Source organism: Rhinatrema bivittatum, chromosome 1 (genome assembly GCF_901001135.1).
Source record: "Rhinatrema bivittatum chromosome 1, aRhiBiv1.1, whole genome shotgun sequence".
NCBI classification, from domain to species: Eukaryota; Metazoa; Chordata; class Amphibia; order Gymnophiona; family Rhinatrematidae; genus Rhinatrema; species Rhinatrema bivittatum.
The window spans coordinates 706458438-706476838 of NC_042615.1; the positions used below are offsets into that span (position 1 = coordinate 706458438).

Below are 18401 nucleotides of genomic sequence, written 5' to 3' on the forward strand. Positions count from 1 at the left end.
CTCCTAACCCTATGTCGTCTAAAACCTTTCCTATCCCCCAACAACTTCAGAACAGTCCTTCAACTACTTATCTTCTCCAACCTGGACTACTGCAACTCCCTGCTATTCAACATACCTCTCACCACCATCCGACCATTACAAATCCTCCAAAATACAGCTGCCAGAATACTCACTGGAACTAAAAAACATGACCACATTACTCCAACACTCATATCACTACACTGGCTCCCAATAAAATTCAGGATAGACTACAAAATACTATCCATATTACACAAAATAATATATGAAAAACAAAAAAAACTGGCTAAGTACATCTATAAAACTACACTCTCCAAAACGAAGCCGCCACTCAGCTAACAAAGGTCTATTAAAGATTCCACCTACAAGCTCAAAACAACTTACCTCAACTCGAAAGAGAGCCATATCCCTAGGAACACCCTCCCAACCGAACTTAGAACACAGCAAAATCTAAAAACCTTCAAAAAAGAACTAAAAACCCGGATGTTCACCAAAGCCTACCAAAACACCCAATGACTCTCAGACATTATTTTCCCTTCTGTCGGCACTATGCAAACATGTGGAACCAATGCAATCACGTAATAGAACACATAATTGAACCTGTATAGTATGACATATGAACTACGTCTGTAAAGCCTACAATATGTATGTTAACAATGTATAAAGTCTACATTATCTATGCTAACAATCGCATTAATCTTTTCGACACCCTGTTAAACATCGAAACTTTGTAAACCGTTGTGATGGCGAAACCCAAACAATGGTATATAAAACTCGATAAACAAATAGTCTGGCAGCCTAAAGAGACGTGGAAGTACCAGGGGGTAATTCCTTTATCCCTACAGACCACACTGGGTATTTGGGGACAATGGAAGCATTTAATTGTGGGATCAAGGAAATACTTTAACACATTTGTTTTTTTTAATTGTAAATTTTCTCCAGGGTGGGACTCTTCCCTTTTTCAAGATTGGAAACTCAAGGGAGTATCCACGTTAGGGCAGATTTGGGGTCAGGATGATGTGGCGTCTTTTGTCTGCTTGCAGGAACTTTACCAGCTGCCACCCTCTGCATATTACCCATACCAGCAGCTATGTCACTTTGTGTGGGGGGAAAGTATAAAAGAGGATCTTGGTCAGGGGAAATCGCAATTTGAGGGATGGTGCGACTTAGCGGACCGCATTAAGGGAGGTCTTTCTAAAATATATAATCTTTTACAGGGGACTGATGGTTAGACCTAAATATATACAATCCTGGGAAAAAGACCTTGACAAGTCCTTCTCTAATGAGGAGTGGGATCGGGTATTTCAGTCTACTAAAAGGTGTTCCATCTCCGCCTCACTATCGGAAAATGGATATAAAGTGTTATTTCGATGGCATTTCACTCCATACAGGTTACACAGGGCAAAAATTAGCCCAGACAATTTATGCTGGAAAGGCTGTGGATAAACTGGGACATTCATGCATATGTGGTGGGAATGTCCTAAGGTGAGGAGACTATGTATTAGTTTTAATTAAGCACACTTTGAGGAGACGATGTATTAGTTTTAATTAAGCACACTTTGAGCCGTTCAGTTGTGCTGACTCCAGAACAGGGGCTTCTAAATGTCTCCATTGAAGGACCTCAGAGTGAGAATTTGCTGATTCATCAATTCTGCCTGGGGGCAAGGTTCATTTTGGTGGCCGCATGGAAACAAGCGCAGGTACCTGGATTGGGTATCCTGCTTCATAAACTTGACACTTTGAGCCGTTCAGTTGTGCTGACTCCAGAACAGGGGCTTCTAAATGTCTCCATTGAAGGACCTCAGAGTGAGAATTTGCTGATTCATCAATTCTGCCTGGGGGCAAGGTTCATTTTGGCGGCCGCATGGAAACAAGCGCAGGTACCTGGATTGGGTATCCTGCTTCATAAACTTGACATAATGAGCACCTTGTACCACCTCACAGCCCACATCACTTTACAGGTGCTAGTCAAGAATAACACTCACTGATTCTTTGTGTACATCAACATTTTATTCCAAGATTATTCAGTTGTTACTCATTGTATCCTTTTACAGTTTATAATGCTGTATTGATGATTACCAAGTTGTAAAATTCCTGCATTCATATGTCTATTATCCTTGTTAAAAGCAATCAATAAACATTACATTAAAAAAAACAAACAAAAAAACCCCAAGGAATATGGTGGTGTTAGATTCATCAAGAATTTGGAGTAAGAGGAATTACATGGAAGGTTTCTGAAGAAACATGATGGTGTTTACCTTTTATGTTTTCCAGTACTCCCAGACAAACAAGAAGTTCTCCTAGCAGTAGGGAAAGAAGAGGTAAGCCAGTAACTTCTGTGTCGTCTTGTAGACAATGTATTTCAGTAGAAAACATTTTTATGATGAATTAACATGAAAATGTTTTCATTTTTCATAAATTGCACACCTTCCACCCACTTCTGTAGAGTTTTGAAACAGTTTGTTAAAAACTCATAAAACTGTTAACTAAAACCCTGAGTGCATTTTGTGTGAGGAATGGATAAGAACATAAGATAAGCCATACTGGGTCAGACCAAGGATCCATCAAGCCCAGTATCTTGTCTCCAACAGTGGTCAGTCCAAGTCACAAGTACCTGGCAAATACCCAAACATTAAGTAGATCCCATGCTACTAATGCCGGTAACAAGCAGTAGCTGTTCCCTATTGATTAATAGCAGTTTATGGACTTCTTCAGGAGCTTATCCAAAACATTTTTAAACTCAGCTACACAAGCTGTTTTAAACACATCTTCTGGCAATGAATTCCAGAGCTTAATTGTGCGTTGATTGAAGAATAATTTTCTCAGATTTCTTTTAAATATACTATTCGCTAACTTTATGGAGTAGTCCCTAGTCCTTGTATTATCCGAAAGAGTAAATAACTGTTTCACATAAACCCGTTTAGCAGGGATGTGCAAGAGAAAAAAATTTTGTTTTTGGGGGTTTCTTTCCCCACGAATTTCAATTCGAGGATTGTTTGATTTGTTTTTATTCGTGAGAAAAATAAATGAATCAAACAATAAAAAAAAAACCCCCAAAACTCAAAAATGAAAACGAGGCCTTCCGCCTGACCCCCACTTATCCAGTCTGGTGGTGATCTGCTGACAGTATAGGATTATTTACAGGTCCTAGGTTCCATGGCCTCTATGCTGGATTTGGTTTTGTGGACCATTGTGCACATGAGACCTTTACAGAAGGCACTCTTGTCCAGGTGGAATCTGCTGTTGGAAGAATATCATCTCCCCTTACCTCTTTTGGGAGAATCCAGGTCCAGTCTCTCATGGTGGCTATTGTGTCACAATTTGGAAAAGGGAATGGATCTGGAGACCCCGGACTGGGTGTTGATGACCACAAATACCAGTTTCAAGGGTTGGGGGGGACAGTGTGTCTGGGGCAATCTTCCCAAGGTCTTTGGTCAGCAGTAGAGATGTCTTTGGTCTATCAATCACCTAGAGACGAGGGTGGCTCGCCTGGCTCTGGAGGCCTTCCTGCCCTGGATCAGGGGTCAGATGGTCCGAGTGTTCTCTGACAATGCGACAATGGTAGCATACATCAGTCATTAGGGAGAAACAAAGAGCCACACAATGGCTCTGAAAGCTCAGTAGTTGTTTGCCTGGGCGGAGCGACACCTCCAAGGAATAGCAGCCTCTCACGTTGCTGGAGTAGATCATGTTCAAACGGACTTCCTCAGTTGGCAACAACTGGATCCGGGGGAATAGGAGCTGTCCCTGGAAGCCTGGGATCACATTTGTGTCCAGTGGGGAGTTGCTTAGTTAGATCTCATGGCAACGGGTGCCAACGTGAAAACGGCAAGGTTTTTCAGTCGTAGGAGAGAGACCGACGCTTTGGTGTGCCCTTGGCCAACGGGAATCCTTTGTGTTTCCTCCTTGGCCGCTAGTTGGTTGAGTGCTTCAGTGCATAGAGTCTCATCCAGGAACAGTGGTGCTGGTGGTGCCGGAGTGGCCACAGCGACCATGGTTCTTGGATCTGTCCTCTCTTGCCATAGAAGGTCTGCTCAGGTTGGCCCACCTGCCAAGATTGCACTAGCAGGGTCCCACATTTTCGGACAGGGAGGGTCACTATTGTCGCGTGACTTGGCTTTTGAGAAGAGGCGGCTGTGTCTAAAAGGCTATTCAGAGTCTGTTATTTCTATCATTCTCCAAGCTAGGAGACCCTCTACGTCCACGGCTTATGTTATGGTCTGGAAGAAATTTGAGGCATGGTGTCTGCAACAGTGGCTGGATCCCTTGTTGGTGGACGTGTCTCAGATCTTAGTCTTTTTACAGCAAGGGCACTCTTAAGGGTCTAGCCTATAACTTGCTTTGAGTTCAAGTATCCATTTTGAGGGCTCTTAGGGGCAGGTTTTGGGGGAGATTGTTAGCCTTTCCCCCAGATGTAATTCGGTTTTTAAAGGGGGTTAAGCATTTGTGTCCTCCAGTCCGATAGTTATGTCCGGCTTGGACCCTTATTTAGTTCTATGAATAATCTGTGAAGCTCCCTTTAAGCAATTAAGAGGGGCGACATTGAAGGACTTAACCTTGAGGGCAGTGTTTCTAGTGACCATTTGTTCAGCCAGGCGGATTTCAGAATTGCAAGCCCTGTCTTGCAGGGATTCTTTTTTGCGCATTTTTGATAGTGGAGTAATATTGTGTACTGTTCCCTCCTTTTTACTGAAGGTGGTATCCTCTTTTCATGTTAATCAGGCGGTTGAGCTGCCAGCTTTCCCAGATTGCTCTAAGGATTCCCTTCAGAATAGAGATCTGCATCTTCTGGATGTGTGGAGGGTTCTGTTGCGGTATCTGAAAGTCACTAATAGTTTTCGCCATTCAGATCACCGTTTTGTGTTATTTGGTGATGCAAAGAATGGGGATAAGGCCTCAAAAGCGACAATTTCCCGTTGTCTGAAGACCATTTGCTCTGCCCTGTGCACGGGCGTACATATGCGCGCGCTACCCGGCATGCACACATGTATGCCTGATTTTATAACATGCGCGCGCAGGCATGTAGCCACTCCTGTTCTGTAAATAATTATTAATTTATGACGTTAACCTTCTGCTTTTTTCTCTCTTGTCCCAGTTCCATTACCCCTGTTCATTGTAACTGCAACTCCTCTGCACTAGATTCAGTTATTGTATTTTTTGCACACCCTGTTCGAATGTAAACCGGCATGATGTGATTTTATCATGAATGTCGGTATATAAAAAAAACAAAACCTAAATAAAATAAATAAATGTTATAAAATCAGGGGTCAGCGCACGCAAGGGGGTGCACAATTGTGCGCCTTGCGTGAGCCGAGCCCACGCCAAGCTGCACTGCCTTCCCCGTTCCTCCCAGACCGCTCCGAAATCAGAGTGGCCTCAGAGGGAACTTCCCTACCCCCCACCCCTACCCCCCACCCCAACTTCCCTTTCCCCCCCACCCTTTTTCTTTGGTTTTCTTTTATTTCCAAACTTACTTCAGCCCTGGGGCTGAAGTAAGTTGCGTGCACCGGCACAGCAGCTGTGCGGAGGCCTGAGGCCATGCCTCCGCCCCTTTTTGCAAGTCCCGGGACTTACACACGTCCTGGGGCTTTACGCGCATCGCCGGGCCTTTTGAAAATAGGCCCGGCGCGTAACCCTTTGAAAATCCGGCCCTTAGGTTATTTCCCTGGAGGAAAATTTGAATACATTCTTTTTTCTTTGCTTTTTTCAGGGCAGATTCAATGACAACAGAGTGATGAAGTAACTGTACCAGTTCAAAACCCTGTGACCTTTGTACTCTGTACTGGAGATCCAGCTTCCTTCCTAAGGGAACACAGATGATAGGAGTTTCTCACATTCTCATCTGTAATTGATTAGGAATGTTTTAAACTGGAAGGGCTGCTGGTTCTGATGGAATGTCTTGGATTTGTTGAAGACCAAAGACCTCCAAACAGAGGTTTTTGTCTTCACTCCGAGGTCGTTGCCCATCTTTTCTATATATTTTGAATAAATGAGGTCTTCCAGGGGAGAGAGATTTTCTGAAGGATCCAGAAGTAGGTCAGAAGGTTTGGTTTTTTGTTTTTTTTTTTTGTTTTTTTAATTTCTTTAGACCCCCAAGCACATGGTAACACTGATCCAGGACCCCGATAATGAAGAGGGTGAATCAGGAGGTTCTCCTACTTGTTTTGAAGAGAGAAACCCTGGCCTTTCACCTCTGAATGATGTGACTCTGCTGCAATCGAGTGGGATGATGAACCACCTCTGAGGGGTGGTTCTAATAATATATTCACACTAATAGGGAAAACTGGGACTCTGTTCTGTAGAAGAACCATAGCAATGCTCGAGAGGAGCAGATGGAAAAGTATCTTGAGTCGTCTTAGTTAAAGAGGTAAAGAAATTCTTCACCAAATTTGCTATTTGGTCGAGCAACTGGTGTGATCTTTGACCTGGTGTAAATGGTGGAACATCTTCTTCAGAGACAAGAATGGACTCTTGTTCCTGAATAGGAGGTTTATTCTAGGTAAGTGGTAACAATGAACATATTGGGTCCAGCATTTTCAGGCATAATCCCTCTGTGAATAGCCTTGATGTGGTGTAAGTGCTCGGGTAATGGGAAGCAGAGAGGTAGGAGATCTCCTCCTGGACCAGGTATAGGACAACAAACATATAGCTGCATTGGCATGTTTGCAAAGTGTCCCATATCCAAAGTTCTATGTGTCGAATGACATTGCAATTGAATCGGTGCTATTAGTTGGACGGCACCATAAACCTATCCTTCGGTGCCAGGTACTTCAATGCTTCGAATGTGTTGAGTGGCTTTGGCTGCATCAATGACACATGCATTGATGGTCTCAAGACTGTTTGGATTGAGTTAATACTGATGCCTTATGTCCATGCACTATACATTGATGGACCGTGCAACAGTGTTGCCGATATATCATTCACTGATGGGGCTGGCAGCATTGATGCATCGAGAGAAGAAAGCACTGCTATACTGTGCGGTGATGCACCATATTTGGTTTTATGTTTCTTCAGTGCTGGTTGCTCCAATTACTCTGTGGAGTAATGCCACTTTTTCCTCAATGCTGGGCGGTCAGCACTACTCGACCCTGAGGCTCTGGCCTGCTGTACTGATGGGGAAGTTTTTGAGAAGCTCCCGTTCAACTCAAGGCAATGATGCTGCACTAGGGGAGGAGGACAGATTATGGTTCCTCCATTCTGTAGGCCCTAGAACATAGAAAACACGGGAATATTCGCCTGCAGGCAAACCAGTTTACCTGGTCATGGTCGGGACTGAGGCAATGGTGGCATAGCTCCTGCCCATCGGTGAGGGACATTATCTTACCACAGATATAGTTCTTAAACTTGCTCCTGGTGGGTTTTTTCTTGCTGGACATCTTAAGATAGCAACATTTTTTTGTGGCATCTAAAAATGCTGTTGTAGATACTGCAGGGGCAACGAGGCAACTGAAAAAGAAGAACTGAAGAAAAGAATTGAAAATGTAAAGATTTTAAGCATTTTAGAAGAAAAATTATCTTGAGAAACTGAGTGCACTTGCTTGTGCTCAGTCAAAAAATATGAATGGGGAGGCTCCTGAGACCATGCCTAAGCGGGAATTCCTGCACATGCTCAATAGAGCTAAAAGTTCTATTAGCTAGGAGAGATGAGTCTGTTCAATGCTGCCAGATGACGACACCCACATTAAGCCTATTTATCGATGGTAAAAAGGAGAAAGAGCAAAAAGAAATGCTTTAGCAAAAAAAGAGCTTTTAAAGGGGAATTTGCCCAGTGTTATGGTACATCAAGTATATAGTACAGCGGAAGGAAAACACTAAAAAAGTAAAAGGGGACAGACAGAGAGGAGTGAGGCCCATGTTAAGCACATAAGGCAGAAGTGAACAAAGTAAGAGAGGAGTTTTACAGTATAATATAGGCAGTGAAATGCAAGAGATTGAGAGTGCTCTTTAAAAAGTCTTTCCAGCATATAAATGAATGAAATTGAATCCTACTTCATCTTCCTCGGGTACAAACTTAGATTGTAAGCCTTTAGGGAAAATACCTAAAGCACTTGAATGTAATCTGCTTTGAAGTGCCTGAAAAGCGGAATATAAATCAAATAAGTAAATAATAAATAAATACATTTTCAATTTCCCCTTCATATAGTGCAGATGAGTCATATGACTGTCAGGCATAGAGAAATACAGCAAACTACTAATTGCTTTGGTGCAATAAATGATACCCAATAGAAAAGGCTGAGTACTGGAAATGGATTGCTGTAGCTATCTGCTGAGAAGGAAGTTGACTGTAAAGCTGAAAAGTATTGATATAGCTTATAAAATTCCTCTTAGCAGTACTGACAAGATGTTGGCGCTGACTTGATGTTCTAACTCATAACAAGGCAACGTGGTTGTTTTGTCCTACAGAATACATGGGTATAAACAATGTAACAGTTAAGGAAGGGAGGGAGAATGTTTCTTTTACTTGAACTACATAGCGATTAATAAATGCAATGAGTAAATACCAACCTGTTGAAGTTTCCTTGCGTGGTTTGGATTTGTTATGCCCAGACCAGTAAGACTTACACTTGTACCTTGACTTCACGTTCAGCTATGCTTTTTATGTTGATATATTTTTATTCACTGGTCATGCATAAGAACATACGAAATGCCATGCTGGGTCAGAGCAAAGCTCCATCAAGCCCAGTATGTTGTTTCCTATGTTTGGTCATTTTTCTCAATGGACAATCAGTCCCATTCTGTTTCCTATCTTTTAGTCAGTTACCAGTCCACAATAGGATCTTGCTTCCTATTCCATGACTAATTTCCTGATGAGCCTCTCATGAAGGACTTTGTCAAATGCCTTTTGAAAATCTAGATACATAATATCAACTAACTCACCCTTGTCTACATGATTATTAACCCCTTCAAAAAATCTAAATATATGTAAGACAAGACTTCCCTTTGCTAAATCCATGCCATCTGGATGTAGATCCATCCAGATGGCCAGTAATTTTGTTTTTCAGAATTGCTTCTACAAGTTTGCTCGGCACAGACATTACCAGTTCATCATGGGAAGCTTTTAAAAATGGGTGTTAACTCCCAACTGGATATTAAATCTCTAGCAACCTTATTGGTGGTTTTTGTTTTAGAACTTGGATAAAGATTTAGCAATGAGAATGTATTTCCTAGTAAAATCTTGTAATTTTTATGGTGCAAAACTTTTTGTGTTTCCTGATGCTGCTAGAACCACACAATTTGGTGGAAATTATTTGTCTCTCTAGTAGAGAGTTCTCTCTCTGGACACGGTCTTTTTATTGTGTTTTCCTGTAAATGCCATATTAGGTGGGGTGGCAATAAATTTGTTTTTTAAGAACCTAGTCAAAAAGATTTATGTCAAAGACAGCAGTGATTTCCAAGCTTTTTTGTGTTGTAGCACACCCGGCATAGGGTTCACTTCATCATGACACACCATCCTCTTCTCTTCCCTCTCCCCCCACTTCTGGCTTCATCACTTTCCCTCTCCCTCTATTCCCTAATATTATCACTCTCCCTTTCTTTTCCCCCCCACCCCTGGCACCATCACCTTGTCATCCCGTCTCTCTTCCTTCCACGCCCCCTGACATCATCACCACCTTATCTTTCCTTTCCTTTTCCTCAACTCCCTGGTATCATCATCTTTTTCCTTTCCCTCTCCCTCCACACCCTCTAGTTTCATCACCTTCTTTTCCTTTCCCCTGGCATCATCTCCCTCGTGCTCCCTCTACCCTTCTGGCATCATAGCACCACCATTTCTCCCTTCATTCATATGGAATCATTACCACTTACTTCTCCCTCTCTCTCTCCCCCTCCAACCTTCTAATATCACCACCTACTTTCCTTCCTGCTGCCCAAACTCTCTCCCTTCACCCACTGGCATCATTACCACCTACTCCCTTCAGCCCCTGGCATCATCATCACTTTCTCATCCTTCTTCCTCCATCTCTCTGGCACTATCATCATCATCTTAATCGTCCCTCACCCCTAACATCATCATCACCTTTCCTTCTCTCTTTTTCCACCCTTCTGATATTATCACCTTCCCTCACCCTCCATCCCCTGGCATTATCACTACCTTCACACCCCCCCCCAGGCATCATCACTTTCTCTTCCCTCTCTTTCTATCCTTCTAGGATCATCATCTTCTTTCCTTCCCTTTTCTATTTTTCCACCTCCTGGTATCACCACCTGCTCCCTTCACCCCCAGCATCATTACCACCTTCCCGTCCCCCCCCCCCCTCTCCATCCCATGGCATCATCACCACCTTCATCCTCCACCCCCCAGCATCATCATTTTCTTTTCCCTTCCTCTCTTTCTACCCTTCTGGCATCAGCAGCACCTTCTCTTTCCTCTCCCCTAGCATCATCACCTTCTTCCCTTCCACCTCCTGGTATCATCATCGTTTCCCGCCACCCCCTGGAATCATCACCACTTTCTCTTCCCTCCCCTCTTCCTCCATCATCATCTTAATCTTCCCTCTCCTCTGGCATCATCACCTTTTATCCTTACCTCTACACCGCCCCCCCCCCCCCCCCCCCATGGGTATATCATCACCTTCCTTGCCCCTTTACACAGCCCCTCTAGCCATTTTCATCATCACCATTTCCTCTTTTCCACCCTCTGGCATCATCTTCCCTTCCCTCTCCCTGGACCCCCCCCCCCCCCCCCCCCCCCCCCCCCCCCCCCCCAAACACTCTGAGGCACATGTATATTCCCCCACCCCAGCACATTCAGCTATTGCTTCTTCCTGTCCCTTTCCTCTCCAGAGCTGGCAGAAATCTGAGCAGCACTTACCTGGCACTGTTTCTTCCTCCTCTGTTGGCTTGCTTCTGCAATGATAACAGCGGAGGCCAACATGAACAGCAAGACTAAAGAGAGCTAAGAGAGAGGGAGCAGCAACAGCAGCAAGAGGAGCAGATAGGTGCTGCTTTCTGACCCCTTCTGCTGGCTCAAGGACAATTCTGCAAGCAGGGAGGAAAAAATCAAGACTGCCAATGGCTCAACTTTTCATATCCTGCTCTTCTCCCAGCACACCTGCAGCGGCACACTAGTGTGCCATGGCACACCTATCGAGAAACACTGAAATGGAGAGTTGCCAGCAGTGGTGAGTGGAGTTCCATGAATCCACTAATTAAGTTAATTTCCTCGACATATTTCTTTCACTTTGTCCTTAACTAGCCCCCATTTATTGTGGTCTAAGATTTCTAGTAATAATTATATTTTAATTTATTTCTTTTGATGGTTTCTTTGCAATTAAACTGGAATTTTTCTTTGAATCCAAAATATTTGATTTCTAATGTTGAAATTTGCATAAATAAAAAGAAAACGGGTGTTAAATTGGCCAACATCCAATCCTCAGGTACTGTAGCTGATATGAATGAGAAGTTAGAGATTATTAATAATAAGTCTGCAATTTCATTTTTGAGTTCTTTCAGAAATCTAGGTTGTATACCATCCGGTTTCTGTGATTTGTTACTCTTTAGTTTGTCAATTTGTTCTAATTACAGCTTCCTGGTTCACCATAATTTGCTTCAGTTCCTCTCAGACATCACCCTTAAAGAATGTTTCTAGTGTAAGCTTCTCCCCAATACCCTCCTGAGTTAAAAACTGAAGCAAATAATTAATTTTCAGCTACGGCCTTGTCTTACCTGAGTGCCCTTCATTCATCTAGCAGACCAACTGGCTCCTTCACATGCTTTTTGCTTCAAATATACTAAAAGGAAAATTGATTTTTACTTCCTAATTTTTGTTCTTGTAATACCACATATCAGTCCAGACAAGTGGGTTTTGCATCTCTACCAGCAGATGGAGGCAGAGAACAAAATCTTTGAGGCACTGCTACATATCAGAGTGCCACCTGCAGTCCCTCAGTATTGACCTGTACCAAAACCAGATAATGTCTCTTCAAAACCCCCAATCAGGGTGAACAGGAAACCTGGGGTTGGAATCCCCTGAACTGGAGCCACTGATACTTCCAGCAACCAAAAAACAGTCTGATAACAAAAAAAATACTCAGCTTATTTACATTGAAAAGGATCTTATTTGAAAAAATGGTTTCTCAACCAACAGGAAACTCAGTCTTTCAGTATCGACGGGGTGAGTCTCTGGACTGATCTGTGGTATTACAGGAACGATAATTAACAGATAAGAACCAATTTTCCTTTCCTATTCATACCCAGATCAGTCCAGACAAGTGGGATGTACCCAAGCACCCCTAAACTGGTCGGGAGCCTGAAAGACCCGCACAGAGAACACTCTCACCAAAAGACACGTCTTCCTGTGCTGCACATCCAAACAGTAGTGTCGGGTGAAAGTATGAAACGAGGACCTCACCGCAGCCCTACATGTGTCCTGGGGAGTCAACTGACACTCTCTGCCCAGAAAGTCGCCTGCGCTCTTGTAGAATGTGCCTTTAGACCACTTGGAACTTCTCGACCCTTACAAATATAGGTTTGAAAATCTACCCCTAAGCTTCTTGACTATTTTGGGAAGAAACGTTTTCAGAACTCAGTACTAATTGCTTGTATTTCCATTCACCAATTGAAATATCTTCATGAATACATGCAAAAGATCAATATTTCTTTCAATCCACCAGAGGTAATTATCCTCAACCTTTTCTTGATGTGGAAGACTACATATGGTATCTTCTTTGCTCTGTTTATGAATCATTTGATGGTATATCGTTTCTGCCTCCATAGAGGCTTGACAAATGGCCTAATTGAGAACCTGCAGCATTTGTGGTGATGATCATGAAAAGTTGGCGGATGTACCTTGTCTGAATTGCAGTAGAGCCTTAGCCTACTACAAGAAAAGAACTTGCCATATTGCCAAGTTTCTCAGCTCTTTGTATCCTATGATCCTAACAGACTTGGCGTAGCAATCAAAAGCGTACATTGTCTGACTGGATAACAGACTGAATTCAGCACTGTTACACGTCAGCAGGCCAACAAATTACACTCAGTTAAAGCTCATCAAGTAAGAGCCATGGCATCTTCCATCACTCATCTCTAAGAGGTACCTCTGAAAACATCTGCAAAGCTGCTACTTAAATGTCAGTATACACATTTATGTCTTATTGTCTGGACAATCTCTCAAGAACAGACAGTAAATTTGGACAAGCAGTTTTGTGCAAACTGTTCTTGCAATGGTCTACTCACCATGGTGGATTCTGGGTTGCTTACTGAGTAAATGCTCTGTTGCAACCCTTCTACAAATATTGGAGATTTAAGTGATCCCACCGCAGTCCCATTTCATGCTGTACTGCAGAAGTCTCTCATGAAATTTTGAGAGACCCTCTTTTTTGGGAACCATTGCTGCTTGCAAGTTGGACCTCAGATTTAATCTCCAAAAAACACGGGGCTACGGATTTGTACAACTTCCCCATAACCCAATGGTAGTCGAATCAGCTATGAAGAGAGTAAAAAAAATCTAGGCTGTATTCTAATTCACCCCAGGGAAGGATCATAAGCTATTGGATGACTTTGGGAAGAAAGTCTTGCAGGACTGTATGCTGTCAACCCGAATCCGACAGCACCGGTTTTATATGGTGCAATATTTATACAACTGTTTATAATCACTAAAACCATTCATCAGATCCGAAGAGGGCCAGCCAATCTCTCTTCAACCCCTTCATGATATGGAGGAGGGTCTCAAGCATCTATTGAGGGCAGTCTGAGGGATTCAACACAGTGTCAAGGACATCAGCAGCCTCAATTGCAGCATGGTGTATGGCATGGCTGCGAGCAATTGTCACATGGGTGGATGTCCAAAACAAGTTGACTGATTTGCCTTACCTGGTTGACAACCTCTTCGGAGAGAAGTTAAAGGAAACAGTCTCCAAATCAAAGACTAAAACATCGCAGTACAATCCCTCTCCACAGGAAGCAACCAATCATCCATGTCACGCCACGTTTACCCGCAATACAAGAGGCCCTTCTTCCAAAGGAAGCCCTACCAGCCTTACCAGAGTTACCATCAGCCCTCATACCAACAACCATCTTCACAACAAAGAGGACGACAGCGAGATTTGTGCCAAACAAACAGGCAGTGCAATTGGCGTCAAAACCGCAACAGAATTTTTAAAGACAACACCATCACAGCAACTGACACCAATAGGGGACAGAATCCAATCTTTTTCAGCCTCATGGCCTTAAATAATGTACCAATGGGTGTTAACAATAGTTCAAAAAGGTTATTGCCTAAACTTCAAGAGCCAGCCTCAGACACCCCACTATCTGTATGTTTGCTCAATCAATCCCAACTAGATCTTTTACATCTGTAAGTGCAATCCCTCCTGAAGCAGCATGTCATACAAGAGCTGGCCCACTCCCAGTTTAATCAGGGATATTACTACAAATACCTCCTCATCCCCAAAAAGTCAAGGGGTCTTCGGTCCATCTTAGACCTCACCAGGCACCTACTTAGGGAGAAGTTCAAGATGACCTCCCTGGGCACCATCCTGCCTTTCATCCATCAAAGGGACTGGATATGCTCCCTGGACCTCAAGGATGCTTATGCTCATATACCTATGCATCTAACCTCTTGGTTTTACCTATGCTTCATGGTGGGAGACAAACATTATCAGCCCCATGAGTTTTCACAAAGTGTCTAGCTGTGGTGGTAGCTCCTCTATGCCAGTCCCCTCCAAAGAAGATGTTATCAACCTTCTTCCAAAGAAGAAGGTTGATAACAGTCCCCTCCAAAGAAGATGTTCGTTTTCTCATGCAGGCCGATACATTTGGACGAGCGTTTTTGACGCACTAGCTTTACCCTTTATTCAGTAAGGGGTAATAGCACGTCAAAAACGCACGTCCAACCCCCCACCCCCGAGTCTAATAGTGCCTGCAACATGCAAATGCATGTTGCTGGCCCTATTAGTTATTCCCGCGCGATACAGAAAGTAAAATGTGCAGCCAAACCGCATATTTTACTTTCAGAAATTAGCGCCTACCTTTGGGTAGGCGCTAATTTCTGCCAGCACCGGGAAAGTGCACAGAAAAGCAGTAAAAACTGCTTTTCTGTGTACCCTCTGACTTAATATCATGGCGATATTAAGTCGGAGGTCCCAAAAGTTTAAAAATAGTAAAAAAAAAAAAAAAAAGTATAAATAAATAATTTTAAATCGGCCTGCAGCTCGCGGGTTGAAAACCGGACGCTCAATTTTGCCGGCGTCCGGTTTCCAAACCCGTGGCTGTCAGCGGATTTGAGAACAGACACCAGCAAAATTGAGCGTCGGCTGTCAAACCTGCTGACAGCTGCCGCTCCTGTCCAAAAAGAGGCGTTAGGGACGTGCTGGTGTCCTTAGCGCCTCTTTTTACTGTGGGCCCTAATTTGCATAGGCCACCCTCCTGAATCACGTGCCCAGGAGAGTGGCCTGTGCGCGCGCCGGGAGAGCTGGCACTCACCCGCTCTCCCGGCTCTACAAGAAGTCAAACTTATATCTGATTCAGTTGATACAATTCATAGAAGCTCGGATAGACTCATTTCAATCCAGGGCCTTCCTACCAGGCAACAGAATTGTCAGCCTTCGCTGCCTAGCCTGATGCATACAGCTACAATCAATTGCATCAGCTCAACTCATTCTCACATTATTAGGTCATCTGGCAGCAGCAATACATGTAGACCCATTGACTCGTCTACACATGAGGTGTTTACAGTGGGGTTGAGAGCACAATAGAATCAGCTCCTACAACCAGTATCATCATGAATCATCATAACCGACTTCATGAAAAAAGAAGTAGCATGCTGGCTGGACCCAGGGTATTGGAATCAGGAGTTCCTCTTCAGCCACGGCTGCACCAGATTATATTCCTCACGGATGCCGCCACTTGGGCTGGGGGCACATCTCCTGCAATTCAAGATGCAAGGTCTATGGTTACCCCGAGAATCACATTGCCAAATGAAACTGCTAGAATTAAGAGCAATGTGACATGCCCTCAGGGTTTTCCAACACATACTCCAAGGCCAACATGTAATGATCCACACTGACAGTCAGGTAGCAATGTATTACTTCCACAAACAGGTATGGGATCTTGGTCCCTCAGCCAGGAAACTTTGCTAACCTGGCACTGGGCAAAGGTCAATTTGCCTCTCTGCAAGTGGTCTATCTCCTGGGGATCACACACACAGAAGCAGACAGACTCAGCAGAGTATTCCAGCCACACAAATGGACTCTCTTGCAAGCAGTAGCAGACCGTCTATTCTGTTGCTGGGACACCCTTGGACAGATCTGTTCTCAACCAAACAGAACAAAAAAGTGGGCCGGTTCTGCTTTCTGTATACAAGCTGTTACAGAGAGACCCCGGATGCATTCCTAATCTCATGAGCTATGGGACTTCTATAAGCTTTCCCCACCAATACCACTAATTACAAAAAATGCAGAAGTGCATGCAAGATCGGGCCAAGATGATACTGATTGCCATAGCATGGCCAGGACAACTTTGGTATGTATATCTTGTACAACTTTCAGCAGGTTCTCCACAAAGCCTGGGCACCAATCTCTCACATCTCACCCAGGAGAGAGGGTTGCTCTTTCGCCCCTTGCAGCCTTCCCTCAATCTCACTGCATGGATATTGAACGCTCAACTCTAACATGCTTCCATTTATCTTCGGTGTTAGCACCACCAGCCGCGGCAAGCCGCGACTGGGGCCGGGTGTCATGGCCGCCGGCCGCGGCGGACTGCAACTGAGGCCGGGTCGGCGGGTGCAGAAGAAATAATTACCCTGACGGCGTTCAGGGCTCTGGCGGGGCAGTCTGCTCTCCTGCTTCTCCCTGCGGCTGCTGCCGCATTGCCGGGCTGGCTGGCTCCTCGGGGTTCGGCTCCGCCCCCATGGCTTCCCCTAGGGTCAAGTGCGCGGCTGAAGATTGCTCTTAAAGGAGCCATGACAGGAAGTCGTCATGGCTCCTCCTGAGTCTCCTCCCCTGGCTTCTGGTACTTAAGGCAAGGTCTGAGCATTCAGACCTTGCCTTGGTATTGAGGTTCCTGTTTGAGTTTGCACCGGTGTTCTCTGTTCCTGGTTCTTCGTCCCGCTCTGCTTCCCTGCTCCGTGGATTGATTCTTGGCTCCTGACTTCTGGACTGGTGGACGTGTCTTCTCCTGGCTTGATCCTGGTACGGCGTTGGACCCTTCTCCTGGCTTGATCCTGGTACGGCTTTGGACCCTTCTCCTGCTTAGACCCTGGACTGGACTCGGACCTCGTCTGTGTATCGAACCTCGGACCGGCTTTGGATTCTTCTACGACTCTGTCCTCAGACTGCTACGACCTGCTGGAGGCGCCAGCCGTCTGGAACCCACGACCTGCAGGAGGCGCCTGCATCCAGACCTTTCTACAGTCTTCAGAGGAGTCGCCTAAGTCCCAGCGGCCGGACCCCTACAGGCTCCTCCTGGGGGGGGTTGCGTGCTTCCAGGGTGAAGCCTTCAGTCAAGTCTCTCCTGTCCAAACGGCCTCGCCCTTCGACGGTAGCTGTCTACCTCGAAACAGGGGTCCACTTTCATAACATTCGGATGTCGAACACATCTTAGTCTGAACGAGAAAACCACCCACACAAAGTAACTATGCCTTTAAATGGAACTGCTATACCAGATGGTATGAAGTATGCTCCCTAGATCCAATGATGTGAGCCTTGTCTATTACTGGACTACCACTGTTTCCTTTCCAGCAGCGGTCTCGCAACCTCTTCCATCTGCGTATACCTAAGTGCCATAGCACCTGATGGATGGAAGTCCCATATCGCAACACCTGCTCATATCACGATTTTTGAAAGGCCTTCTACACTTGTGGACTTTCCTTACAAAAGCCTCCAGTACTTTGAGATGTAAATATAGTCCTGCAAAGGTTAATGCGAGCACTGTTTGAACCCTTGGAAACAGCCGAGCTAATGTTCCTGTCATGGAAAGTAGTTTTCTTGATGGCAATCACTTCAGCAAGAAGTGTGAGTGAACTACAAGCTCTTGTGCATTTTCCACCATACTTGCAATTCTTTCATGACAAAGTAGTCCTGCGGACTCATATGAAGTTCTTACCAAAGGTGGTCTCCGCATTCCACTTAAATCGGTTCATTATACTTCCCACATTCCCTTATCGCATAAACATGAGCAGGGCAGGCAGTTACATTCTCTAGACTGCAAACGGGCCTATTGTTAACGAAAAACAATCTACTCAGCTTTTCATGTATACAACCCTAATAAATTAGGAATAGCAGCCACGAAAAGAACTCTCTCGGTCCCTTTCTCTGACGCACCCCATAAAAGTGCATCAAGTATGTGCAACAGTGATTTCCCTTGCACATTTAGAAAATGTGCCCATTGAGGACATTTGTAATGCAGCTTTCTGTCATCTGTCCACACCTTCTCATCACACTACTGCC

General features: G+C 44.5%; 1 protein-coding gene across 5 annotated transcripts in view; it reads left to right on the forward strand.

Moving 5' to 3' along the window:
- CENPK (centromere protein K) overlaps positions 1-18401 on the forward strand; it is a 173983-nt gene that overhangs the window by 84981 nt on the left and 70601 nt on the right. For 4 of the 5 annotated variants that reach the window (XM_029576233.1, XM_029576261.1, XM_029576242.1 and 1 more), the window contains one exon: positions 2293-2339. The exons of the other annotated variant lie outside the window; for it this stretch is intronic. In XM_029576233.1, coding sequence (XP_029432093.1) covers positions 2293-2339 — 47 coding nt within the window. The remainder of the gene's footprint in view (positions 1-2292; positions 2340-18401) is intronic. 5 annotated transcript variants of the gene reach the window in all.